Source organism: Gavia stellata, chromosome 28, assembly GCF_030936135.1.
Source record: "Gavia stellata isolate bGavSte3 chromosome 28, bGavSte3.hap2, whole genome shotgun sequence".
Lineage (NCBI taxonomy): Eukaryota > Metazoa > Chordata > Aves > Gaviiformes > Gaviidae > Gavia > Gavia stellata.
In genome coordinates, this window is record NC_082621.1 from 1651760 (window position 1) to 1679486 (window position 27727).

General features: G+C 46.5%; 1 protein-coding gene across 2 annotated transcripts; it reads right to left on the bottom strand.

Annotated features, from left to right (window-relative positions):
* Nucleotides 1–660: 660 nt before the first annotated feature.
* CDK12 (cyclin dependent kinase 12) lies at nucleotides 661–27528 on the bottom strand. Of its 2 annotated transcripts, none has more exons than XM_059830218.1 (14): nucleotides 26404–27528; nucleotides 19357–20241; nucleotides 15191–15367; nucleotides 13490–13629; nucleotides 12623–12793; nucleotides 11594–11783; nucleotides 10618–10674; nucleotides 9958–10059; nucleotides 8502–8579; nucleotides 7915–8031; nucleotides 7169–7300; nucleotides 6160–6374; nucleotides 3918–4367; nucleotides 661–1362 (listed from the first exon to the last, which is right to left on the bottom strand). In XM_059830218.1, exons 1-14 carry the CDS (start codon nucleotides 27468–27470, stop codon nucleotides 701–703), a joined length of 4443 nt encoding a protein of 1480 aa, XP_059686201.1. In that variant the 5' UTR covers nucleotides 27471–27528; the 3' UTR covers nucleotides 661–700. The 2 variants fall into 2 exon arrangements, with proteins under 2 accessions (XP_059686201.1, XP_059686200.1); XM_059830217.1 differs by having other exon boundaries at nucleotides 661–1389.
* Between the last annotated feature and the right edge of the window lie 199 nt (nucleotides 27529–27727).

The window sequence follows — 27727 nt, forward strand, 5'->3', positions numbered from 1 at the left end:
CGGCCCCGGAGCTGCCCAGGCCGGGCGCGCAGCCTCGGCGCGGAGCCGGAGGAGAGGGACGGGCCGACGCTTAATGGCAAGAAAGCGATGTTGGATAAACCGAGTATGAGCCAGTGCCACATCCTGGCTCTCCACAGCCAGGACAACTGATCCAGGTGCCTCTGCATCAACATATTCCCATTTATTTCCTTTTTTTTTGTTTTTTAAATATTTTTTTAAAGGGAATTGGGGAAAAAAAAACACCAAAAAAATTGCTTTGGGAACCAACTCTCCCCCAGCTCTACCTGAACCCTGCCCGGCGCTTCCCCACCGAGAAGCACCAGTTCCCAGCTTGTGAAACTTTTTTTTTTAACTTCCTTCTTCCCACGTGGATGGGTTTGTTTCATTCCTCCTATTTTTAAAGGATCCCCCCCCTCCTCTGCTGGCTCAGGGCAGAAAGCTCACCGCCGTTTGCGGTGGGGTTTGGTTTTTTTTTGTCACTAACCAAGCGCGAGAGGTTTTGGCCAGCGAGACACCCAAGTGGGGACCCTACAGTAAGTCACGGGGCGCCCGCCGGCAGCCTAGCAAGGAATACAACAGGGAGCTTTGCAGCGGCTGAAATGCGGACGAGACCTTGCTCTGGCAAAAAAAAAAAAAAAAAGTCATGTCGTTAAAGGTGGAGAGGCGAGGGAGGGGAGGACCGGCGCGAAAGGCGCATCTCTCAGTACGGAACCCCTCTCCCCCGGCCCCCCCGCGGAGGCACTCTGCCAGGCCCTCGGTACGCCTTCCCGTAAGAAGAAGTCGCCTGGGTTGGGGCACCCCAGCTGTGACCTGTTCCTGCCCCACTGGAACTGGCGCTCCCCGCTCCCAGCTCGCCGTAGTTTTGAATTTTGGCCTCTGGATGTACCAGCGTGTTGTTGCTCCCCTCGGCTTTCGTAAAAGATTGCCCGACCGAGTGTATGGCGACGGGGACTCTGGCGAAGCGGAGGTCCTGGTCCCCTGGAAACTGGACAGATCCTGTGCCCTGGTAATTGCTCGTCTCCCCAAGGTGGCTCACGGAGCCCAAGAAGGTCCTGCTTTTCCCCAGAGGCTGGGCAGAGGGTTCTAGTAGCGTCGGGCCCGAATTCAGCTCCTCGGCACCGAATCCCCCCTCTGAGCCCTCGGCGCTGTAAGTCCTGGAGGAGTGGGACCTGCCGTAGTCCGCGGCTCTCGAGGCTTGGTGTTCGTGTGTCGCGTGGCCGAGCGACTCCGCTTCTTGCTGGGAAAAGAGCTGCAGCAGCGCAGCCGTCACGGCCGGGTTCAACTCTTGGGCTGCGCTGGAGAGATCGCCTTCGGACAGAGGCGGTGGTGGCGGCGGTCCGGGGGGCTCGGGGGGTCTCTTCTCTGGTGGGAGAATGCGAGGAGGACATGCTGTGGAAGGGTTACTTCTTTTAAACACCATCTTAAAACATCGCGCAAACAGATATACATACATTCATACGAAAAAAACCAAAACCAAACAGCCTACCGAGACAGTCCACTCTCTAGGATGCACTGGAAAGAGGCGGGAAGTTTTAAAAGGTGGCATTCGTTGCAAGATCAATGCACACGTTCATTAACGTTTTCCCCCGTACTCGCCCCGTCCCCCACGCTCCCAACTAGTCGGCAACAGCTGTCCTAACACATGGGCACCCGTGGAGGGAATTCCTGCTCTCGGATCAAAGGCTAACGCCGAGCGGGAGACAGACGTGGAGCCACACGACAGCACGTGTTCCCCGAAAACGGGGTCTCCTGCGGCACAGGGACACCGTGCCTTACTGCACCGGCACCAGGCTCGCCGGCAGCCGAGCGGCTGCATGCGGATGGAGTCTGGCCCCGATGTATTGGTTTAGAAAAAAACCCCACAAAACCAAAACCCAACCCCAAACCCACATGCACCAGATCCTGACTGCACCCACACCACAGGGACTGAAGGGAGCGGGGACACAAGAGGGTGTCCCCTCTTTGCTTCTTACCAGCGCTGGCCCAGCTTCGCCTGGTTTATGACTTTTTATTTTACAAAGTATATTTCCAGCGTACAGTCCAAAATAATCTCAACCCACAAATATTTGCATGCAACGTACAGACTGTCCTGGAGCACGAGGATGTAATTTTGCTCCCCCATCCCTTCTCCCTCAGCCCCCCACCCCCAAATCAGACCTGAACTCACAAGGATTTCTGTTTCAAGAGGACCCCTCCTAGCAAGAACAAAAGCACCCTTCGCACCCCCCACCATCACCACGCTCCCACTACTTTGTGTGACTGCTTTTGAGGCAGCAGGAAGAACAAAGCAGCCTGGTTAGGCGGTGGGAAAGGCGAGCGCAGAGCTCTGGCCCTGCCCCTGCTAAGGCACTGCCACGGCTAGAAGTGACACTGCAGAGGGGAGGACACGCAGCTTCCCAAAGGACACGATCTGCTCCCGCTGCCTCGCGTGCCGCCTTCGCTCACAAAACCAGTCCTGACCCCTGCAGAGCAACACAACTGAACTGACTCGATCCTGTGCATCGACAGAAGGATCGGCTACACGGTGATTAAAGTTATTACTGGCGATGACGTAAGAGGCCACGAACACCTTGTTTGAATCAGATCCTCAAATCATTTGCAAAACTGGTTATTAAAAAGGTCAAACTTTATTGTGAAAACCAGTAGTCTTCCAGGACCACCCCTCCACCCGTATCAGTCAGTCCACTTTAAAACTAGATTGTATTTAAATCCAGAAAACAATCTTCAGGTAATTTTAAAGCCAAGCTGATTTGGGGACAGCATATCATTTAAAATAATTATAAACAGAGAACAATGTTATTTAATTGAATCTGCTCTACAATAACCTAGTTATCTTCCAGTACTAGGGCAAAAAAAAAAAAAAAAGCACGATCACAACTGGCTTGTGGTGGGCGGGTATGTTGAAGGCACGAGAACACAGCACGTTCAGCTACATTGCAGAGGAGTTGTGTATCGGGCCAAAAGAGGCTCCCTGGAGAGTCTGAGACATACTCAGGAGGCGCTTCTAGAATTTGGTGAGGTCGTCACAGGATGTTGCTAGTAATTCAAAAAATCAACAGAAACAAAAAAGACATGGAGACATTTACACTCACCTTTGAAAAGGAAATCCAAGAGTTCACTGATACAATCAGGTCTTTTAAACATGCCTCTTATTTGCTCTACAAGAACCAGACGTTTGGCTCAACTTCAGAAGCTGCTGAATTTCAGGACTGATAAAAGTCAACCCTACGTATAACCAGGCACAGCGGAGCTGGATGCACAAGTTTCTTCCGTGCACAACTGCTACTATCCCTTCCTTCCAGCACTCTCCAGTATCTCAGTTCTCACGTTCTTTAAAATCATACCTGCACTTTTTTTTTTCTGAGAGGGCAGGAAGGGAATGGTGAAAAAAGAGAGTTGGGACAAACAATAAGATGGGAAAATCCGCAGAGATTCAATGTCCTGTGCAAGAAAACTACCTGAATGTGTAAGCTGATTACTAGGGGTATCAGAGGAAGAACTGGCCCTCCAAGTTTCCCTTTCATTTTTGGGCAAAACCCAAACCCTTTAATCTTCTCTGACCCATTCATGATGGAGCACTAATGGGGTTTATATGCTTTGGAGATGCGAAGCAGAGTACTAAGTATTTTTGTGTTTCGGCTTTCTGCAGTTGTTAAAACCTCCTGAGCAGTCCAGCACTTACCGCAGAGAGTGGGTCAGTGTCTTTCTCAGTCTTGAAATCTGAGGCTTGACCACATTCTAGCACCCAGCACCTTTCCTCCTCCCATCCACACCCCCTGCCTCCCTCTGTCACAACACTCAAACGTCTCGGTTCCTCCTGGCCGCGGTTAAACCAGAGGGACTCACATGGAATACTTTAATTGTTCAAACAAGTGCACGGCATCCAAGATGCACAAGCAATGGTCATCATTATTTACCTGTACTTTCCTCCGGATGCATTGTAGGGGTTTTCCTTGGCCCCCGCTGCTCACCGCTCTTCTCCCCGTTGCTCTCCTCCAGGGTTATAACAGGCTCCTGGCTCTTCATCAGCTGACTCAGCAGAACGGCCAGCACATTCTGCATATCTCCCTGAGCGCTGGCTGTTTCTGGAGTCGCCTGCTCCTCCGGTAGCTGGGCCTCCGCGGGTGGCTCTTCTATGGCTTCCTCTGCTGCTGCCGCCGCCTGAGACTCGTGCTGCTGAGTCGTGGCTTCTGTCAGAGCGTTGATGGACTGGTTGAGAGCCTCCAGCTGTTGCTGCATCTCTGGGTTAGAGTGTACATTCAACAGCTGGGCCATCTGTGGGACACTCAGATCAGTCTGGCTCTGCAGCAAGTTCAGTAAAACAGCTAGTTCGCTCTGATTCAGCTGCTGGGTGATTTCTCCAAGGCCTGCAGGAAACACAAGAAGCATCACAGGAAGGTTAGGCAAAGCTACATCACATTGGTTTGTAATCGTGACACTGCACATGCAAACAAACACCTCTTCTTCATGTCCCTGGGCCAGGGGAAGGCACGGGGGCTCCGGGAGGAGGATTCCAGGGTAAGTTTGCTCAGATTTCCACCATCGGCTTGCCCCCTCCAGACTGCGATCAGCTCTGAACAGCACTGCAGCAGCACCCCGTGGTACTGCGCACACACTGCACTCACCCAAGGCTACAGCTGGGTTCTGCTCTGTTAGCTGGAGGGAAGCTTCTTCACTGCCCCCTCAAACCTACCAACGTAACTGCTTGTTAAAAACCAGCTGAGTTGAGCCAAACCTCCCCGTTCCTCGGTTAGCTAACTGAGGGCATCCCAAGAATCAGACTGGTGAGCAAGTACACCACCAGTTAGGGCAGCAAGTGTGAGGACGCGTGATGAAGATTGGAAACCCTTAGCCTGTTCCAGCAGTAATCAGAGCGGCAAGTCTGACAGCAGCTCAGCCCCTCCCGAGGTCTCTGCAGCACTCCGCGGATCAAAAGCACTCCCCCCTGCACTGGAAAGCGGGTTTCCTGGGATGGAGCTAAGCTGCTGTTTGGGACGGAGGAAGGGTGTGTTCTACTGACGCAGCAAAAGAAATTAGGTCAAGCAGAAGGCAATTCCTTGCTGAAAGCTGGCCTGGGATCAGAGAGGACTCTGTCCTGACCTGCAAGTATCCAGGTTAGTCTAAAATACAACCCTTGAGTGGCATCACCTCCCTTTGCACCATGCTGGAGCAGAGCCTCCTGAGTGACAAGTGACAAGGGTGTCCCTTCACACTGACACTGACTTTGTAAGTCAAACTTTTTGGGAAGAAGGTTGCAAAGGTTTGGTTTTAGAATCTTAAAATTAAGCTCCTCTTGCTGGTAGGCAACTAAGAACCTGATACTCACTCTTCTCAGCTGTTTGTTAATCCAACCATCACCTTTTGTCCCTCTGCCATGTTTCACTGAACACATGAATTGTGCATTCTCTGGAGCAAAAACTGTCTTCCTTGTCACTTGTCAGTACAACATTTGACACAGAGGAAGCTTTAGCACATATCTGGGTTTTTATAAGGCTTCTACAGAACTTTTGGCATGGTCTGGGCAGCTTTGTGTATCTCCACATTCCCAGGAATCAGAATACCTCCCCTCCAACTATTTTTTAGACACAGGAAGGTTGGTCATGGTTTTGGAAGCAGTGCAGAAGTCCTGGTCCTGCAAGTCTTTATGACCAAGTGACTTTTTCTGCAACAAGCAAAATGCAATAACGTACACTTTTGCCCACCAGCCACTAGCCTGTTACATCCCATGCCTAATCTTTATACGAGCTGATCAACAAGATCAAACTTCAGCTCATTTGCACACCCTTTACAGGGCTGTACCTTCCAGCCTATTAACTGTGACTTCGCTGTCTTAAGTGACTCAGTAACTCCTTTCATTATTCTCTGTGAAAGCACGTTTCAGAACCAATAATATAACTCATAGAACAAATTCATATTCAACTCATCAGTGAGTGACTTCTGAAGACCAGCCAGAATGCTTTGCAGCCAACAGTTTTCACAGCAGAATAAAAAAAAGGAAGAAAAAAAAAAATCAGGATAGGAAGAGTCTGGAATGCCCTTTCTGTAGAAATAGAGGTGAAAGAACCAGACTGGCTTGAGAATAGACGTAAGCCTCCCACACCCAGACCAGAGAGGTAACTTATCAGGAGGAACCATTTACAGACCAGACTGGGCACTGACCTACTGCATCTCCAGCACCAGCCTCTGTTTTGAGCTGGGCAGGCTGTGGGTGCACAGGACTGCTGTTGTTTTTGACAGTGTCTGTGCTTGTAACAGAGGTAGTTTCTTTCCGAGAAACTTTTGATGATGGTGGCTCCTCCACTGCAATCCCGCTTTGCCGCTGCCGTCGGCGCTTCTTGCTCCACAGCTCGTGGCAATCCTGCCAGTGCGGAAGGCTGGAAGAGAACAACACTTATCAGTTAAGAAACGTGGCAAGAAAACCCATTTAATCTTCAAAGACCACAGAAAGTTATTAGTGCCATAAGAGAAGCACAGATGTTCCTCTGACGGCAACCATACTATTAAACCAAGAAGGGGCAAGTCCTAGAACTGGGAAAGGCAGAATAATTGCATGTGAATCATCTAATTTGCACTAGGCTCTCACCCCTGAATGGACTGGGTTAGCTACAATGCAGACAAGCCCCGATGAGTGCAAGTCCGCCAAGCTTTGAGAGTCTGGTGGCTTTAAGAAAGCAGCTGCCTTTAGTAACTCTGAAGGAAACAAGAATCTCAAAAGCTACTGCCATACTTGCTTGCAAAGCAGCTAGAGCAGAATTTTATAATCTGCTTGATTGGAGCGGGAGAAAAGAGCTGCAGTGTGACGCTGCTCAACAGCCACTCTTCTAGTCAATTAACAAGTGGCATAAACAAGGCCTGGCCAGTCCTCCATGGCGCAGAGGACAGGGATATGCTGCATGCTGCTCTTGCATATCTTCCAACAGAGTTTTAGAGCACCTTACAAGCATTAAACAGAGCTTTATAAAACCAGCCTGTTATCAGGCAGAAAACCAACAACACAGGAAGAGCTATTTGTGCAGCCATATGACAAAACGCAGGGGCAGTCGAGAAAAGAACCCAGAAGTAATAACTTAATTCCGACTGAAAAAAAACCAAGGCCAAGCCAGTGGCTCCTTCCCAAAGCTCATTAGCAGAGAGCCCACTGTCGTAGAGGATGCCAGCTGGAACTTACTCTGGAGGTGCCATTTTGCTGAGGTCAACATCCTTAAGGAAGTCACTCTGCAGGGCCTGTTCTGCTGTGCAGCGCTTGCCGGGGTCTAGCGTCAGCATGTGGTCCAGCAGGTCGAGAGCAGATGAAGGAATGCTGCACACAGAGTTGGAAATATGGCTGTTAATTGCTGTTCTGAACAGGGGGAGAAGCCCGCTTTCAGAAAGACACCTCAGGCCTAAGAGAAATCCATGCAGTCAAAATTTACTGCTAAGCAATGTAGCAGCTCGAAGGTATCAACAGAACAGGCATCAGGTATGCAATATTTTCAGTCTAATTTTTGCCATTTATGAAGAGCAACTTTGCTACAAATCCCACAAGACTATCACACCATTATAGGCTCCCCCCAGAGAGCATGTCTCTGAAGTCAGACAGCCTCAGCACCGTGAGAATGCCATACTGCCAAGTGTGCCAGCTAGGGTCTGCACCTGGAAAGAAGTGTCACAAGCATGCAGAGGCAGGGAACCCCTCCAGCAGGCACCTGTGGCAGATCAGATACTTAAAAAGGGGACAGTGACCCCATTCCGGCCTTCCCCAGATAGGAGAAGCCCTCCTGGAAAGGGCTGCCCGAGGGCAGAAGGCAAGAAGGGGAAGCACCGCTTTATCTTGCCAGGTAGACTAGAGCCAAAGGATAGCAGATGAGTCGCACAATCTAATAGAAGGCCATAAACACCACACAGCCACTTATCCTCTCTTCTAACAAAACTCACAAGGAGAACTCCTCACGCAGGCGCCTTCGGTATTGCTTCTTCGGTTTCATAGTGTTGAAGTAGGGCAACTTGATGACATCTGGCCACACCGCTGGACAGGGGCTCCCACAGAGCCGGCTGAGAACCAGAAAAGCAGAGTACGATCAGCAGGTGGAAGGCAGCTAGGAGGAGAAGAGTCACCAACCCAAGTGAAAACATTTCCTTTCTAAGCAACCTAGCGTACCAATAGCCTCGGTCCGAGCACACTTCAACAAAGCTTAGATAACCCTCGGGTTGTAAAGGATGTATCAGGAAGAGAAAAATGCTTACCTTGAGTTTATAAGCCATCCAACACAATGAATTTTCAGTGTGAGATGTAATGTAGGTTCATGATTTTTGCACTCAACTAACAACAGCAAAGTTTACTAAGGGTGCCTACATTAGCAGCCACACACTTGATGGTAGGACACAGCCTAACTATTCACACTCGCAGTTACAGTATTTTGCAGGCAGATTAGAGAAAGAGGGCTCTTATAAACACAGAGACTGTGTGCACGAGCAGTTTCTGCAGCACCTCTTCTCATAGACATGCATGTGCAATGCTTTACCTGATTAATTCAAGCTGAGCCAGTTCCAGATTGGCTTGAAAAATAGGCTTCTTTGTAAACAGTTCCCCGAGGATACAGCTGGAAAGAGGAAAAGCAAGAGGTCATGACAGCAAACCCTTGGGATGATCGTTTGAACACTGCAGCATTTCTGTTCAGAAGCCGGTTTGCCTGAGGAGAGTTATTTGCATCAGGGCTTGTAGTTGAGAACTGACAAACTAACCTATGTGTACAGAGTCACCAATTGTACACAGCTGGGAAATAACATTCACTAGTAGGCTGGTTAACACGTCACAGGCTTCACGCTTTAACTCTTTGCAGGGGAAGGAGAATGTGTCAATAGCACGACAAGAAAAACAGCCAGGCATCTCATTTTCCTCCAGATTCAGCCCATTTATCTTTTCAACTTTACAAATTTCCTGGCCTGAATTATCCTCAGCTGCCAGTAGCTTACTGTTTGTCATTGCCAAGCGCAGGATATAGCCTTGCACACACAGCGTTTGTACGCACACACAACATTTGTACAGCTGGAAGGGAAAGAAGAGAAGGAGGGAGGGGACAACTCTGACTCATTCAGTCCTTAACATCTACCCTTAAGCCTTCTGACAGGAATGACAATCTGTGCCAAATATAGCTGTGGTCTGATACGGGCACCTGTCTGCTGGAACTGGGCTAACCCCACTCATTTGGCACAGGACACTGAGCAGCAACTGAACCTCATGGCCAGAGTTTCCAGAAGTAATTAGTAGGGCCTGGCTTTTACAAACCTTTATTGTTTGTGCACTAAGCTCTGCTGAAAGTTTACCTGTGAATATCACAATGGGAAGTACGCACTTTGGGAAATCCAGTCCCACTTCTGAATGCTGAATCCGAGTCTCTGGTTCTGAATCCCTTGGAAAACGTTCCATCTTTGTGGCTGAACTGCCCAGTCTCCTCCTGTTCACAGGGCTCCCTACACTACTAGAAACCTGGAACCTCTACTCCAAAATGTTTCCTAGATTTAGCTGAAAAGATTAGGTGACAAACACAGCAATCTGAAGAGGCTACAGAAAAACTCTATTAGGTCATTAAAACCATAGACTGAAGCTATGACCAGCACAGAGTAAGCTTGTCACCCCTCCTGATCTTAGTTATCTTATCTTATTATCAGAAGTTGGTTGGTTTGGTTTTTAAATAGCGAGAATAGATACTTTTTGTGCTCTCACATGTCAGTACCAAGAAAAGACTCATTCTAGGAGTTTTTGCTAAATGGTATAGTTTTAGTTAGATGACACACCTACTTCCTCAAAGCACAGAATTTTGAAAGTATTCCTATACTATCATAACACTCTGCCTAGCTGGAACAGATAGAGCTTCGTAAATCAGCACAAATCAAAGACCACCTTCCACTAGAACTACTCTACTTGTGTGCTGACATTCACAGCCCAAAGAGGATAAAAGATACAAACCAGGCACTTACCCACAGCTCCATACATCTATGGCTGGTGTGTAACGCTCCTCACCTAGCAGCAATTCTGGAGGTCGATACCATAATGTAATGACTTTATTTGTGTATGGACGGCTGGAATGCAAGATACAAATATAAACTGATGACCAGAACCACATAAACTCCAAACTGCCATTTCTACTTCCAAATTGCAGAGTTAGGCATGTAAGTAGAAGCAGTGGGCTTTCAAGTGCCTAGACTTCCACAGCACCTGCCTGAGTTAAATACAGCTGATGAGGTATCACAGATTTTACAGCTCTGCCTGTGTGCACAAGACGGTAACCTGTAGGTACCCAAGACTGAAAAATCCTGACCTGCAACAGGCAGCAGCAGGCTGCCATGACTGAACAGTGACTGATCTCAGAGCAAAATGTGGTCCACGGCAGGTCCGTGGCAAGCAGAGAAGATGTTTCGGTTCCTTATCAGCTAGTTTGTCTAATGAAAAGCTATTAATACCAGCCAGGAGTATATTTTTTCAACAGCTGGAGCTGCATTATACCACTTACACTGGAAATAATTTCTCAGGCAATGCCAGGACTTCCAAGTGAAGGGACTATGCGGATATTAAGAAGAAAGGTACTCATCCCACCTAGGCAAGCTATTTCCCCCTTCCTCCAACCCGCTATGCCTCACCTCTCCTCTGAGCTGTAGAGTCGGGCGAGTCCAAAATCTGCAAGTTTGATTTGCCCACTGAAAGACAAAGAACAGTCACTGGTTTGAATCACAGCTAGGGTCACAGGCTGCAAGCACTAAGAGGTAAGGAAATCCCCCTCATGTAGTAGAAAGGCCTAACAAAGCAATGTTTGCAGTAATTACTTTTGGATATGCCAGTCTTAATTTTCCAGATCCTATTTAATGCTTCAAAGAAACGAAAAGAAAAGAAAAAAACCCCACAATAATTCAGTCTCATCTCTGTCACAAACCCTTCCCAATAGACCAATGTCCCAGAGAAATTTTTTAGATGGATATCCAGACATGTGGATGCAATTAAGCACAGCATAATTCTCACAGGCTCAAAGTTTTCTTATGGGTATCTCGATAAAGACTTGAGAATTAACAGCAAATGAATAATTGTTATGTATTCTGTGATGAACTACGTTACTGCCAAACATTGCTATCTAGAGGAGAGAGAGCATTCATGGAGAACTGCTACTTCCTACCTTAGCCCTCAATGGTTTCTCTGCATACAAACACTTCCAATAAACAGTATTTTTGCCAAAATACCATGGAGACCAAGTGTACACAGAGACCCATTTATTTCAAGTCAACATGAAAGAAAGCTAACTGTAAGGAGCTGCAAAACAGTGAGCAGAGGGCCTCACGTGGAGAGACTGCTACCAAGAGCAAGTTAAGTAGCAGGTCCTTAGGGCTGTTCACCCTTGCAGCAGGAGCTGTGTTCTCAGCCAGCAGCAGCACCCAGGAAAGCCACTGCTTAATTATAACTATTCCTCACACCACTGGTGGCAACACGCGGGGCTGTATTCCTGCAGTGAATCAACACCTCCTGTTCCTAAGCATACTCAAGGTGAAGACAACTGTGTGCTCTCAGCTTAACCCAGGGAGAGCACAGGGAAGAGCTTGGACAGAAGTGTATCTACTCCCACGTTACCTGTTGTTCAATAAGATATTGGAGCACTTAATATCTCGATGAAGGAAATTCTTTTTGTGACAATAATCCAGACCCTCCATTAACTGTTTCATGAAAGACTTGATATGGTCCTCTGAGAAATGTACCAAGCCAGATTCTAGCAGCCCCATTAGGTCATGGTCCATGTACTCAAACACAAGGTAAAAGGCACCTGGTATAATAAAGAAAGAAATGATTTAAGACAAGAGAGGAGAGACAAAGGAAAAGGATGAATGAAAGTAGATTCAATTGCTGAAATATTCTTTTTCATGCACTGTTGACTGTGTTCTGTTGGAGTTTTCTTTAACACAGTCTTGTGATATTCAGGGCTTGCTGGGCATTCCAGAAGACTTTTCTTCCTCAAGGGGAGGAAAAAACCAAAACAGTAAGCAGCCCCTCTAATGCATCAAGCTGATATCTGAAATTAAAATATGACCCCAAAATAAATTCCTTTGAAATCCTAGTCACATTTACCTATCTGTTTTATTCTCTCCTTTCAAGCTAGTTTGTTGAAGAGACTACTGCTATGCATGGCTTGAACTGATGTTTGTGTTGTTCCCCTCTCTCCCATGGAAGAGAAGGCCCCGGACAAAAGCTAGTGGGATGCAAGAACACGCTTCTTCCACAGTGACAGAGGACAGAAAACTTTTCACACTATTAGTAAGTTTTTTGCTACTAATCAGTGTTAAAAGTGATCCTGTAAAGGCTTTTTTTTTTTTTTTTTTAAGACTGCTCTTTTGTGACTCTACAGCTCTACAGGAATGCAACGCATCCTCTTAAGCCTGTGTCTACCTCTGCTCTGCAATGCGACAACTCATTTTAACTGGAATCTATCCTTTGACGTAAGGCCAAATCCAGACGCCAAACTTGCTGGAACTATGTACCAAGGAGGAATGCAAAAAAGAATTTACACCAGAGTTTAAATTTTTAGATTTAGACTAAGAATAAACAAATGGAGTTGCATCACCACCTCTTTGGCTAATTGAAACCACGCCCTGCAGCAAATACTACCTTTGTCCTTCTTGAAATCCAGTGCATCTTGTTTGTCTGTGACAATTTCCTTCATGTTAACAACACTGCGGTGGATCAGCTGCCGAAGGATTTTGATCTCGCGGATGGCCGTGATGGGGAAGCCTTCCTTTTCATTGTCCAGTCGCACCTTCTTGAGAGCCACCAATTCACCTGCCAGAAGAAGTCAGCATCAAAGCCTCTGCACACATCATTGCTAACAACTCTGTGGGTTTCCAGGGGGAAGTTGAATGTAGCTATGAGCACAGTCAACACCCACCAAGAAACAGCAGAGCCAGCTTTAGTTACCACCCTACTAATTTTTGTTACATTGCTCTGTCAGAACTTATCACACCAACAACTCAAGACAGATGACACCAGTGCTCCTCCTAATCTGCTTCAGCTGAAAGTCACACAGGTGAACTTAAACTTACCCTGGAAGGGTAAGTTACCTTACCTTACCCCACTCCAGTCCTCTTCACAAGCTCTGCTACAAGAAAGTCTGACCAAGGCACGTTTAGAAAGCAGGGTTCAGTTGGCACCTATGGCTGCCATAGCTATACACACAGGGCACACAATTTCACAAGCAGAGAGGGCAGCTGGCCACTAACTCACAGCTACCAGGATTTCAGAGCCTCTGTTCTTTTGCCCCTTTTGAAAACACCTGATGTAAATGCTTATTCCAGGGCTGGATAAATGCTTATTCCAGGGCTGGATAAATGCTTATTCCAGGGCTGGAGGCATTTCTAGTTCTACAGGTATTCGTCATCAACCAGCAACACCGCTAACACTGGAATGGGTTTTAAGCACACCCACAGTAACAAGGCCTGAAAGAAGTGGAGTCAATCTGAAGCCACTCAGCATCCTTACCTGTATCCTTGTCCTTGGCTTTGTACACCTGCCCATACGTCCCTTCTCCAATAATCCCAATGATATCAAACTTGTCCACACAACGCTTCCCCCAGTCGCTTTCTGTCTGTCTCCTTTCCCCATACCGAGGACAACAGATTCTGAAAGAGGGAAGAGGACTGTTAGACACTCGAGTGCTCCACCTCACCCCCCATCCCACAAACAAATGCCCGTTCGATTGTTTTAAGCTGTAGCCTAAAAGCAAAGGTCAGGCACCCCGTCTTTACACTCCTAGCAACTGAGTATTCAGTAGATTTTAAATGAATTATGCTATATAATCGCAACTACTCCAGATCCTGTACAGCAGGGCCTGTAATATTATCCTTCTATTTCCTTCAGATACTAAAGCGCACCAGCCAGAACACTCTCACTATCAGATCTTTTCAACTTGAGTTATACATTTATCAGCTGCATACAGCTAACAAGCAATACATAGCTCCTCCTGGGGAAATAAGGAGTGCAAAGAGTGGGGAAGCCAACCAAAATGGATATTATGCCACCTCAATTCTCCAGACTTTGAGGTGGCAGAACCATTTTGCTACAGCCTACCTGGGTCATGCAGTTAGCTACACAGATTTCTACAAAGATCTTATTATATACTTTTAACTGAGAGTAGCTTGAAGAAGGACAACCAAACCAGTATCTTTAAAAAAATAGCAAAGAATTATGCTACAGTAGGATAAAAGTCAATGTTTGGAATCTTTTGCAGAAACATTGTTTTAAAGAAAAAAATCAAATGTCCAAAGTGCAGCTAGCACTCTGTGTACAAAAGACCAAGGGAACTCACTTCCTTGACAAGTGCATAAATTTTGTTATCGGGGGAAGTTGTATATACCATGCAACATGACTAATACTTCAATCATGCATGAAGAAAAGGTGTACGTCTTCCATTCGGAATAACCAATTCCCAGAAGCACCACGAGCTTTATACAGGGATACTTATCAGGAGGTTTCTTTGGCCTGCAGGCTATAGGCTAAATCAAAAGATGAGAGAGCTTTCAGGGTAGATGTGGCTGGAGATTGAATTTGACACACTCCAGCAACTTCTACCATTGAAAGGCTCAAAGGAGAGGACAACAGAAACCATCACGGCTTCAGTACAACGCCTGAACCGTGGTCTCCATTTGGTGCACAATTTACACAACCTCCTCTTCTTCCCAAACGGCTGTCCTGTTAATTCTCAAATAGATGGGGCAAGTGGCCTTCAGCTGTGAGTGGTCCAAATAGGAAACAACCCGCAGGAAACAGTTAATATATCATAAGAAAAAGTAGAAATATGAACTCGTTTTCTCCACATTTCACTTCCTGCAATGAAGACAGCACTCAAATGAGTCTGGGGACAAAAGAATTTATAAAAAACTGAACTAAATCCTGCTCAAGATTTGTAAGTAAGTGCACGTTAAGTGTTCTCCCCATCCAATAGATGGTGGGGAGGCGGCTGCTGAGAGCTGGCAAAGCAGCTGCCAGATTCAATTTCAAAAATGACTGTGCTTTCAACAGTGCCGTCTCCACACGGAGCACAGGGTGTGCAATCAGCTCTTCTAGGAGTGCTGCAGTATACACTGAAACCTAAAGCTTTAGGAAACCTAGGCTGACATCTGTGTGAAGAAACAGAAAATCTAACAACTCAAGAAAAGCTGGAAAAAAGCAAGCCAGCCTTACTTTGGTCTCTTTTTGAACGGTTGCTGAGGTGGTGTGGCTGCCTTTGGTTCCGGGGAGTCAGGAGGAGATGGATCCCCTCCAGGGAGCTCTGGAGGGAGCGGGAGGTCCGTGAGTAAGTGTCGTGGTCTCTGCTCTCTATCTTTCTTCACAGGTTTTGGAGGAAGAATCTCTTTTGGACTAAACTCCGAAAAGTTAATACAATACAAAAGTCAGACTTAACAGCCAATTAACAAACAAAAAAGCCTACTGTAGGACAACAGCTCTCTATTTGAGAATGTAAAGTTAGCAGCCCAAGTTTAAGTGCCAAAATTAGCATAGCCAAGTACAAAACAAAACAGCCTTAAATTTTCAATGATAATACATCAGGAGAGAAAAGTGTTAGGTTTGAACCAATGTCTTCAAATAAACACACAGCTCTCTACAAGTAGAGCTTGCTCAATCTGCACAAATAAGTAGTTATTCTGAGCTTCCTGTAAGACAGTTCAGGTTATCAGCCAGCACCCACTTTCTGACCCTTACTTCCTCATTTAGCCCATTTATCATAGTGAAATTAAATGCATGACTTGTTAAGGACCACTATAAATATGAACCCAGAATTAAATCTCTCTACATAAGTAACTTTAAACCTCTTAGCAAGGACTGAAATGTAGCTCTAACTTGTGAAAGTTGCTGAGAAACCGAAAGTTGACTTTTAAAAAGAAAAATCAAATTACCAATGGCATCAGGAGCTTGGTTTAGACTGGCAAGAGTTTCATAAGCAGAACCTAGTTTCTCTCTCACGTATGCAGCAGGGAGAATTCCTAGGTCTGAATAGTCAGGAATTCTTCTCCCCACAAATCTCCACTTCACCAGGAAAAGAAAAAGATTAAGAGATACAAACAACCTTCCAAGGTTTGTTTTTAGGCCAGCAGCAGGAGGTTTGCTGTTTGTCAGCATCACCAGGTCTAACGCTTCAGCACAGAGAACTCCACATAAATGAAGTGATGAAAGTAGGTCATTTTCCCAATTTTTTTATTAGACACTGCCTAATCTGCACTACAATCTCTTGTGAAATATAGTTAAGAAACAAGCAAGACAAAGAAGGACGCTATTCTGGCACTGAGTTCTGACATCTTCTGTAAAAGATGGGGGAGCAATCGTATCCCACTGCTAAGAAGTCACGGGGCAGCTGCAGAACTAACCGCACGTCACACCAGCCTGGACCTCTGGAGGAAAGCATTCACTGACGGGCACTATTACCAGCACTACATATCCTAGAAACACCAGAAGTGCGAGAGCTGTACGAGCTGAAGCTCACCACCCATTAACTGCAAAGTCTTCACGTGCAGCGTAACAGCCAGCCGGGTCACCTCACCAAGGCTGAATCCACGTTAAACTTCAGCAGAGGTTCTTCAAAGCGGGATCTAGACAGCCAGGGCGCACAACCCCGTGTAGGAGGCAAGAGACTTTGTTCCAACAGAGCAGATCAGCTAGGTTTTGTTTTCTTTATGGCTTTCATGTGTGAATTTGAAGCACTGATCTAATGTCCAGTTCTTACAGATTGAATGTTCACAGTAACAAAAAAGCAGTTATTTGACTTTGTGTTTAATCCACTTCTAATTGGCAGTTTATTTGTTCCTGACAGTATTTAAATATCTAATACGTACACTAAGCTTGGGCCCTTTGACCCTGTCAAAAAGATTCATCCTTTTTCCAGACATACATCAAAACCCAACTTCTTTGCAAGACTCCCTTGGGAAGGGCGAAGGTGTGCTTGTAGGTTTAACCTGCAGGTGCCCAGCCTCCCAGGAGGTCCCTTATCTCCCTCTTACCAAATAGTTACCATTTTCTCACTGACACACTGTTATCTGTGCTTAAGTTGCCTACAGCTGCTTAGTTAACCTATTTGCATAGCAGCACTAGTGCTACTAGCCAGTTACTGTAACTTCAGGTACCCCCAGAACATTCAGACGTTGCACCAGGCATTTTTTTCAAAGCGAGAAAGCCAAACGGACCCTTCAGAGCTGCTCAAGCAGAAAAATGACAAAGTGCCAACGCCAACTGCCTAACAAAGACTCCTAGAAGCCACCTCCCTTCTTCCCCTCCCCTAAAATAGCAGGAATGCCATCAGTCAGGTCTGCATTTTTAACTACGCTAGTGCTGTGAACAGTCAGCCAGATGTCCCCAGGATCCTACGCAACTTCTGAGTGCAACACCAAACCTGTACAAAGTTTGTACCACTTGCTTCTCAACAGCTTTTTCCTCTCCTCCTGCTACACCTCCTGCTAGGTGAAGCGACCCACGGTGCACCCTGACTGCTGTGAAGTTTGAAAGCATTATAGACAGATGATAAGTCTTGAGAGCTCAGCAAGCATCAGGAAAGGTTAACGAGTCTCTAACTGAACGAGGGGTGTTTTGTACTTGGATACTTCAAAGCACGTTTCCAAATCCTCTGCTTACCACGGTCTCAGAGCTGGAGCGTTCTCCCAGCCTCAGCATATGAAAACAAAAGTCTGTCTAAGAAAAGTTTTGTTCATAAATACGAAGGCAGTTGATTAAGAGTGAGCTTCGGTACGCAGTCAGTGCCATATGCAACTGCAACTAGACTCAGCAAAACGAAGCGGGATTTCCTGTCCTTTTATTGGGAAAAAGTCACTGTAAATCCACTTACTAAGCTTAGCAACCAGCTGTATTATCGCCCACACTCCTAAGTTCGTAGTGATGGCAGAGATAAAACACACTTTTACAAATCTAAGCCACACCTGGATGGTAAAACAGAGCTCTAGGTGTGAGTGGCTAAAAAAAATAAAATTCAGTATTTGCAGGACAATTTCTGTGTTTGGAACTAAGGGAACACAGCAGCAGAATCTTGCTTAGACTGGCATTTGAGTTGGGAAAAATCTGCAATCTGTTAAAAGCTATGCTCATCACAGACACATTTAAACTAAATAGCTATTTGCTGAACAACATTACACAGCTTAGGAAGGGCAACATAAACATGCACAAGCCTAACTTTTACGTTGATCACAGTGACAACATGACCCTAATTTACATAGATACCAGGCCAAACCATGAAAATCAATTAAATGAATCAGAATATGCAACATACTGTGTTCACTTCAACCACAGGGTGATTATAGCAAGTCATAACTATTGCGTAACACACTACTCATTAAAAAACACGCTTTACTAACCAATGAGATACCTAGTACATCTTTAGTGATGGCTGGAAAGATACAGAAGTTGTTAGGGAACTACAGGCTAAGCAGATCAAGTAGAAAAAAAAAGTATCAGTGATGACCTTACGTTAAACAGCACTACAACATACTAACAGCTATAAAAGGGGGGTGGAAAAAAAGTTTCTTTTTCTTCTTCTCCACCTCCATTTTGGATATTCTGTTCCTTTCCCCTCTCCTCCGCCCCAGTAAGGTTCTTCAGACAAGTTCATATTAGAAGCTGAGACCACCACCAGCTAAGACCCAGAGCAGCGAGAGCTACAATTACAGGGCAGAATTAAGCCTGCATGTTTCGATTAGAAATTATAGGAAACAAAGTTGAACTAGGTGCAGTTTCACTCCTTAATTTTTAAACTCTTTTTCAAACAAACAATACCTACTTCTTAAGCAATAAGGGCTGTATTAATGATTCAATAATTAAGGCAATACTTAAGTTAAACCAATGCCATTTTTTACATGTGGGCATGACCTGCACGTTGGATGAATTTGGAACAGAAATAGCTCTGGTTAGCGTTCTTGTGTCGGAATTGTTAAGCTCTTTCCTGTCACTTAAGTACAGGTTTTGGAGGAATCAAACAAAAAAAAAAGCAATTTCAAAATAAGCCTGTGCAAATGGCTGCGGTACATAATTCCAGATCCATGTTTCATTGCTGTAATAAATATGAACAATGAGCGGTGTGAAACCTTTACTAACCAGCACTAAAACAACAGCCAAACCTCTCTTTCTCACCGAGATAAGATGTAACTATCTGCACAGGATCATAAAACTCTCCACATAAACCTGACAAGGCCAAAACCAGGAACGGCCGTGCAATAATGCGCTTATACCAGCGGCGTAGTCTTCGGTGTACTCTGCAGGATAAGCTAGCAACTGTCAAACTAACCAAAAGAATCTGTTTATTTCAATGTTTTGCTTTTAAATGCAAACGGGATGCTTTTGTGTGACCTTACCTATCCAAGTCATCTTCCCCAACTAAAATAGGGGGGAGCGGAAGCGGAGGCAACGTTGAAGTTTTCAGGTGTGGGATAGCAGCCGTCACAGACACTTGTGTTTTTGTAGCGACTTGGACAGAGGACTGAGAGTTCACCTGAGAGGATAAAGTAGACGTCCTTGGGTGGGAAGAAGATGGCAAAGACGTTGGGGCAGAAGTAGGGACCTGAATGGGAGTCAGTTGGGATGGTGGCAACGGCGGAACAGCAGGCGATGGAGGCAAAGGCGGCAACGGTGGAGTTGGAGGTGGTGGTGTGGTTGTCGGCAGAGGTGGAGGAGGTGATTTTATTGAGGGTAGTGGGGGTGGAATCTCCTTCTCTGCTGCGTCTGTCTCTTTTGGAGATAGGAGGTCCTCTACCACTGCTACAGGCTTCAAGTCTTTTGTTCCCGTCTGTTTCGAATCTCTAACTGGAGCAGGATGTTTCCTCTCAGAGTTCTCCTCTGTCTTGATTTTTGTTGTCTCTGCAGGGGCTTTAGTCTCTGCATTCGTATACAGTAAATTAACTAATTCTGTATCTGAAGATGATTTTTCAGATTTAACAGTTTTGATGACCTTTTTAGATTCTGTTCCAGACTCCTTAAGTTCAGCTAAGCTGTTCTCCTTTCTAGACAGGAAAACAGGTGAGCCCTTTGCCTCCTTCCCATCCACCTTGGCTGCAGCCGCCGCTGCTGCCGCTCGCTCCTTCTTCTTCCTGCTGAGTTCTGCCCCCAGACTGGAGTTCAGCGGTAGCCTTGTTGGGGATATACTGGAATGGCGACTGCGTGACCCAGACCTCTGCTTTTTACTGTGAGATGATGAGTGTCTTGAATACCCAGGACTTCGGCTTCGGGACTTCACAGACTTCCTGTGGAGAGAACGGGGAGAAGATAAATGAAACGAAGCATCTCTCAACCTCTGAGCTACTCACCAACATCAGTGGCTCTCTTTGAAAATAATTCAAATCCATTATTTGTCAACTAAGTTCAGAGAGTCCGTAACACCTGTCAGGAGAGACTAAAGCTACTGAAACGACATTGACTAAAGCAGTACAAGTTTCAGGTCATCATCCAGCCTTCTAACGTCAGGACTACCCTCACACTCATACTGTTAAGACAGAAATGAAGGATCAAGATGGGACAAGCCTCAAGGTGAAGACGAGATCACAGATGCATGCACTAAACGGAAGACTTCAGTTGAGAGAATGAGCTGGCAGTTTACGAATCTTTCACAGTAATTATGTACAACTTTAAAGGAAACAACAGATAAAATATGACTGCCCTCACGGGAATGTCGCCTCAGGAAACATCTCACTTCAAGCTAATTTTTCCCCCTGGTTCTTTTACTACCATCAGAACTCAAATCTGCATGCTGTGATTCAGAAAAAGAAAAAAACAACCCAGGAATTTTAATTCTGTTTGAGGTATGTCCAGAGGGTTTCAGTCTTCCTCTACAATAAACGGGCTCTAAATTAAGTATATATGCAGAAATAAAAAACCACACTGAAAATCTGTGTTGCAATACAAGCAACGAGCAAGGCAGGAAACACCTCACACCATCAGGGTATGCTCCATGAACACAGGGTGAACCTAGTCTGAAGACAGCAGTAACCACAAGCTCAGTGGAGACTGATGTGGAAACAAGATAAAAAATAAAATGGAACTGGAAACTGGTACTTCCAGTGTCCATGTCAAAATAACCGACAAGACAGAACTGTTTCCTCCCACTTGAGGAGGAGCTAGGATTTTGCAGGTTACGAGACAGCATACTTTAACTCTACACGTGGTAGGCTCTGATGGGTTTAGAAGCTGTGTGAGCCAACAGGAAAACAAGAAATTCTGAGATCAGACCCTATGAATACTACACCAGAAACTATGCCTGAAGTTTATTTTTATTCCGTGATTTATTACTCAGAACATATCTAGTTTTGAAAATATGGAATTCTCTCAAAATATAGTTCCACACTAGTTATAAAAAACACCTAATAGGAAGCAGGTTTAAACACAGTAGATGCTGGCTCGCTTGTAACTACTCCGAATGTAATTACCAACAAGGTCTAAACTGTTTATAGTGCTACACCATATTATCCTGAGACAACAAACGTTTGGAAAATAAACTGGAGAACTGAGACAGACTAATGCAGAGTTCCTTGCTAGACACCACCAGCACCTTCAAGGACGGACAGGGTTGTGAGTGCACGGGAGGTGAAGGGTCTCGCTGCACAGCTTCGTGGAGTTTAACAGAACCCTCTTCCCTTGCTGCTCCAAGCACCAGCATTCTGCCCTCTCACTAGTAACTGCAACCCCAAACCTCGTGCTAACAGTGGTCAAAGAACACTACGACTATAGGTAGTCCTTACCTTTAGACTTAGAAAATAAATATACAACCAGAAGGAGAAAAAAAAGCGTCATCTGAAGTCACTCAACTATTTTCCTCTTCAACACGCTGTTCTGTAATGGGAATGCTGCCTCAGGATCATCTCTTTTTCCAAGGGTTCTGCTTAATGAATTAATGGTCTCGGACCCAGTTTACCATTTGGATAGCAGTTCACCTGCCACATCCCAGTGCAAAGCTGCCAGGAGCTGAAAAAGCCGCTACGTTTTCACTGTGCTCAAAGACATTCGCAGGGTAAGGAAAACATTCCTAATAAATCCTGTAGGATGTCGTTTACTGCAACCACAAATAGTTTTGGGGTTAGCATTCCCTGTTACAATTATTTCAGGGCAGATTGCTTAAGATGCTGCGATACTCAGTTTCCTGCTCCCTGTCTCCCATCCTCCCCCATGATTACCCCCCCAACAGTTATTCCAACTCAACTGGTTGCAGAGCAACATTCTCAACACGATCACTCAACAGCTCTGACAAAGTAAACATCTCCAAAAGTGCAATTTTACCTTATTTTTAAGTACTACATTAGAAATGCAGCTACCAAAGACACCTGCAGGGACACAAGCAAGTGAAAAGTAACGCTGGAGGAAGCGGTGGGGTGCCCAGACAGGACCCCCTTACGCAAGAGCTGTTGTGGAAGGAGCTGCGCCGCAGAACCAGCACTTCCAACCTGACAAGGGCTGGGGATGACTCCCTGATCTTCCATCAACAAATATACGTGCTCCTCTGTTCTACCACGACTAAACCCACTTATTCCCTCCCAGTAGTCTTCTCCGCTCCTCAGGCACCACTCACGCCTTTTCTCTTCAGTTGTCTAATGATAATTACCTACAGTTATTATACAGAGCGCTGTTGTTTCTAAGCCTATTTTCCAGCTTGGTGTTTATGGCTTCTTTGTTAGACCTGAAAAAGGCACCACATCCAGAAGCGTGTCTGCTTTCCCAGCTGTATCAACGCAACCAGTAATAGACCGCCAAATTTTACCTCGTATCACTAGACCATCAACAGCCCCAACACCACTACAGCACTTGCCGAGGGGCGGTCTTCCACAGCAACACTTGCTTTTATCACTACTGGATATCTCACAAAAGATGCAATAAGACAGAAGATGCACAGGCAGATTTTGCTTTTTAATGATACTCTTTCCATCCTCTGGAACGATCTTTTCATGGCTTTACCTGCAGCCAGTTAGTTAGCGCTTTTACCCCTTTCACCCTTAACGTGTGTTAAGGTAACGCTCTACAGCTTACTTGCTTTGCTAAGATTATGAGGGATGGGCAGGGGGCAATTCAGTCTCACATGAAGTTCGTTTTCTAGATAAAAATGCTCTGGGGTTAAAAAACCCCTTGTTGTCTCTCTAGCACCGGAAACTAGAGATACGCGATACTAACCGTAACGACTGTGAATCAACGTAAAGAAGTCAGAGATGATGGCTCATCTAAAAATCCAAATATAAAAGCATTATTAGATTTATTTAACTGATACAATCAGAAGATTAGAACCGTCTTTGGAGGAGGGAATGCTAGAACCCCCCAGACCTCCTCATGCTGAAAACGACCACAGCTAATAGCCATTAGCAGAGGTGACCCTAAATCAGCTGGCAGAACAAAGCCCCACATCTACGTACTTCCACATTATCCATTATACAAACTCCTAGGAACATCTACAGACATTAAAATATTTTACCTGCTCCAAGCCACAACAGAAGTCAAGAGTAAAGTGCAAAGTAGTATCCAGGAAGCCTGACCGCATGCCCCGTGCTCTAATTGCTCAGGAAACAAGCTCAAACAGAAGGCCAACGTTTCTTATTTATGAATGCCCGACAACCTTTTGCCGCGGCAAGGATCTGCGTAACAGTGGCCACTATTCCAGCACGTGCACACACTCACAGTTTGCTGCTATAATTAGCACAGAACAAAACCCACCTTCAGCAAGCTGAAGGACTCTGGAATTTCTTCCTCTAGTTTTAGCTGCAATGACAACAGTCACTACAAGGAATGGCAAGCCGCATCTGTTATTTTCCCTACTGACCAAATCATCCTCATTTCCTCCTAAATTGAAAGCAAGTTGCTTTGCACAGCCATTTGAAATGCAAACATTCAGTATTTTCTCCAATCAGCACAGCACATTGATTCAGTTTCCTAATGCTGTATTTTGGACATGGAGATTAAAGAAAACACAGAATGCATTGAAAAACCCCATATTGTCAGTCAGTGGAAATAATTCAGTGACCCAGAAAAGCCTGCGTTACCTCCTCTGAAGAATTTAAGCCACAGTCAGATGCTCCCTGCCTAAGTGAGTGTGCCAGTTAAAGACGTTTTCTCTCCCAGACTGCTCCTGCCCCTCCGCAGGAGCCAACAGAAGAGATCCTGCAGTCACTCCCCGGCTACTCTGGTGCAAAGTCAGCTGCCTCCATTTACACACTCATCTGCAGCAGCTCAACCAAAGCTGGCTTCAGCAAAGCTGGCAAGGAAGGCTCAGCCGATCCACTCCTCCGGGTGAACTCCTGAAGAGCCGTCAGCAGAGGGGCAGCCCCACCATCGGCTTCTGGAGCAGACGTTTGACCATAAACTTACACCAAGTGCTTCACTGTACAGGCTGCACGCTCAGCGAAGCAAAACCAACAATGAATTACAACTTACAATTTGCCTAACATATGGAAAACACATTAAATTCCCCTTGTCCCTTTACTAGAATCACTTCAGGGGGATGTTTTCTGAAGGCATAATCCATGTTTTTTGTTCTGCTTTAAAAGAATATATCGCACAGTCAGCAAGTTATCTGCCCAGAAAAGAGAGAAGAGTAGTAGGTTATCAATTGAAGTCAGAGATTCAAAGAATTCAGTACAAGCTGAGCGTAAACAGTAAGTAACCTTTGGAATCTATTTTGGTTTGGGGTCTAGCATTCTGTCAGTGAGTCAAAGATGCCCTTAAAAAGTTTCTTACGAAGGTATGTAAGTTCAGGGAAGCAGCACAAAGTGCTTCAAAGTTGCTCCCACAATTAAGATCAGGAAAAGATAACTGCTTGATTTCTCAAGTCAGAAGCAACCAGCCATTTACAGAAAGAGTAAGCTTTAGGTTCACCTGGGAAGTGGAGTAACCTGCGGGGAAAAAAACCGCCTCTTTGTATACCACTCCAGTTTCCACATGGTTTCTCCCTGGTTAGGGCTGAACACGGACATTAAACAGGTGCTGTAATAAACGATTATATGATGAGGTATACATACGCTTTCTACTACTGTATTCTTACTCTTCGAAAAGTATTAGCCAATAACCTGTAAGAGCAGTGCCACCAGGGCAAAAAGGATTGAGGGGAGAGAGAAGACAGACATCAAGGACTATCCCTCAGAACCTCTCAGGTGCACACAGAGAAAACAGGGCAGAGGAGAAACAGCCTAAAGGAAATTTTCACCACGTAAAACCACGGCAGAATAAGGAGATTTTACATAACAGCTTCCAGGGTCCTAAAACCAACACACCTCTCACAGCAAGGACAAAGGCGCTATTTCAAACCCACTATGGAAGACAGTATTCCTGAAGTTAAGAGAAAAACGCTCTAGTAACAAAGGCTGAATTCCAAAAGCCCGAAGTTCTTTGGGAACTGCTGATCACATAAATGCGCTCTGGAGGCAGCCTCTTCACTCCCAGCTCCTGTTTGGAGCAGAGGATGCAGTACAGCTAACACAGCGCAGAGCATTTCTATAGCGATTACATTCCAGGTCACATCTTAATTGCCATGGAGCTACAACCAAAGCTCCACAGCACCCATGGTGACAACTGGAAACTCGCTTAACATAAGCTGAAGCTAGAAAAAAAAAAGAATCAACATTAGACTATGTATTTGTGCGTATAACAGGATGATTAACGAACATCTGAAATAAAACACACAGAACTACCTTCAAATAATAGTTTCCTTCTGTAGCAAGGTTACTGACTGAAGGAAAAAAAAAAAAAGAGAAAATTATAGTTAAGCCAAAATACAGCCAGTTCCTACTCGCCCTTCCAGAATGCCCCGATTTCGGAATGGAACCAAGAACCTCTAGTATTGAGAAAAGAAAGTTTAGGCTAGAAAGATGAGAGTTTACATGTGGTCATCTGAGAAGACAGGTCAGTTCACGAAGAGCAAAATACACTCAAAACAGGCCACCCTCCTGAAAAGTGTGATCAAGTTCCTACACGTAGTAAACAGATAAAAGCTTCCAGAAACAAGCGAAAACATTCTCCCTGGCTGAACTCCTCACCAGGGAAGCGCATTAGACCCCGCATCAGGAGCGGAATGGCTCCGGCTCCCTTCAGAGCACAACCCTCCCCAGGAGCCTCGGCCCTTCTGCGGGGGCCACCTCCAGAGGTGGGTGTAATTTAATCCCAGGAGCTCATTCAGCCCTAGGCCTCTCTGCTGAGAGCCAACATGGACGCTGCCTACCGCCAGTCAGGAAGGTGTTTTCCAAAGTGTGAACACCATTTTAAAGGGAATTGCCATGAACCCAACCAAAGCAATTCCCCACAAATCACTCTGCAGCCAAATTAGGCAGCCAGTGACCTGGGCCCCACCGAGATGAGGAAGGGGGTTAACCCCTCCCACGCCCAGAGCCACCCCGACCACCCCCAGACACCTCCCCATTCCCCAGGGCGCGGAAGACAACGCAGAGGGCACGCACCTGGCGATGGGGCTTCGGCTCACGGACCGCTTTGCGGCGAAAGGGCTGCTCGAGCGCCGTCGGCCGTAAGGGCTCGGGGACCTCCCGCTGTACGACCCGCTGCCTCTCTCGTAGCTCGAGGAGCGCCTCCTGTTATAGGGGCTTATGGACCTCTGCCGCCGGCTGTAAGGGCTGGGAGAACGAGTGTTCGACTGGTAAGCCATGGGCTCCTTGTAGGGCGGGCTGATCGACTGCCGGCGCGAAGAGCCGCCGGGGCTCTTCCTGTAGGGATCATAGTTACTGGATGTGTGAGAGCGGGGAGGGCTGAGATCGTACTCCTGGATGTAGGAGGCTCCTGAGGGGCTGTCGTCCAATTTAGGGCTGTCGGACCATTTTCTGTGAGGACTTCTGGATTTCCGCTTGGGACTGTCAATTGTTTTGTAACTCTTTGGAGCATCCCTTTTCCGATGGCTTTTACTGCGCTCTTTGTGGCTGGACTTGAGCTCCCGATCCTTCCTGGATTTCTCCTTGTGCGCTTTGGCTGACCGGGACTCCTTGTTGCTACTCTTTGAGGACAGCGACTTCGGGTGCTCCTCGCTTTCAAGGAGTCTCTTGGAGGATCCCGATATTCTCTCCTTGGTGGACCCCGACCTGCTGGATGCCTCCAGGCTCTTTTCCAACTTCCTCTCTTTTTCTGCCTGCTTGCTCTTCATCAGCTCACGAATGCGCTTGTGCTGGTGGTGCCGGTGCTTCTGTATCCTCTCGCTCCTGTCCGCTTTCCTTTCCTCGTTCTCCCTCCTGTCCAGCTTGAGGCCCACGTCATCCGAGAAGGTATCCGAATCCGAACTGATGTCATCGTACTCCACCAGCGGCTTGATCATCGCGCCCAAGGGTGCCGCTGCCTCCTGGGCTGCCAGCGGTGACTCCTTGGAGTGCCTGGACTTATGCCTCTTGTGCCTGGAGGCCAGCCGGTGCCTCTCCTTGCTGTTCGAACTCCCGCTGCCAGGCGCGTGCTGCGAGGACCCCCCGCCGCCCCCGTCCTTCTTGCCCCCATGTCTCTCCGGATTTGGCATTCCTCCTCCACTGTGCTCGAGAGAGCGGAGGGGGGGAATCCTCCAAAACCCCCGAACTTCAAACTTCCTCAGCGCCCGCTCCTGGCACCATTCACCCCGGCCTCAGCCCTCCCTGCCGCCAACACCCCCTCCTACATGGGGAGCGGGGCAGGGAGCGCGGCGCCTCGAGGCCCCGGAGGAGGCGGAAGGGGGGGGGGGGCAGGAACCGGGAGGGGAGGGGGAAGGGCACCGGCCTCACCGCCTCATCCGAGGGGCCC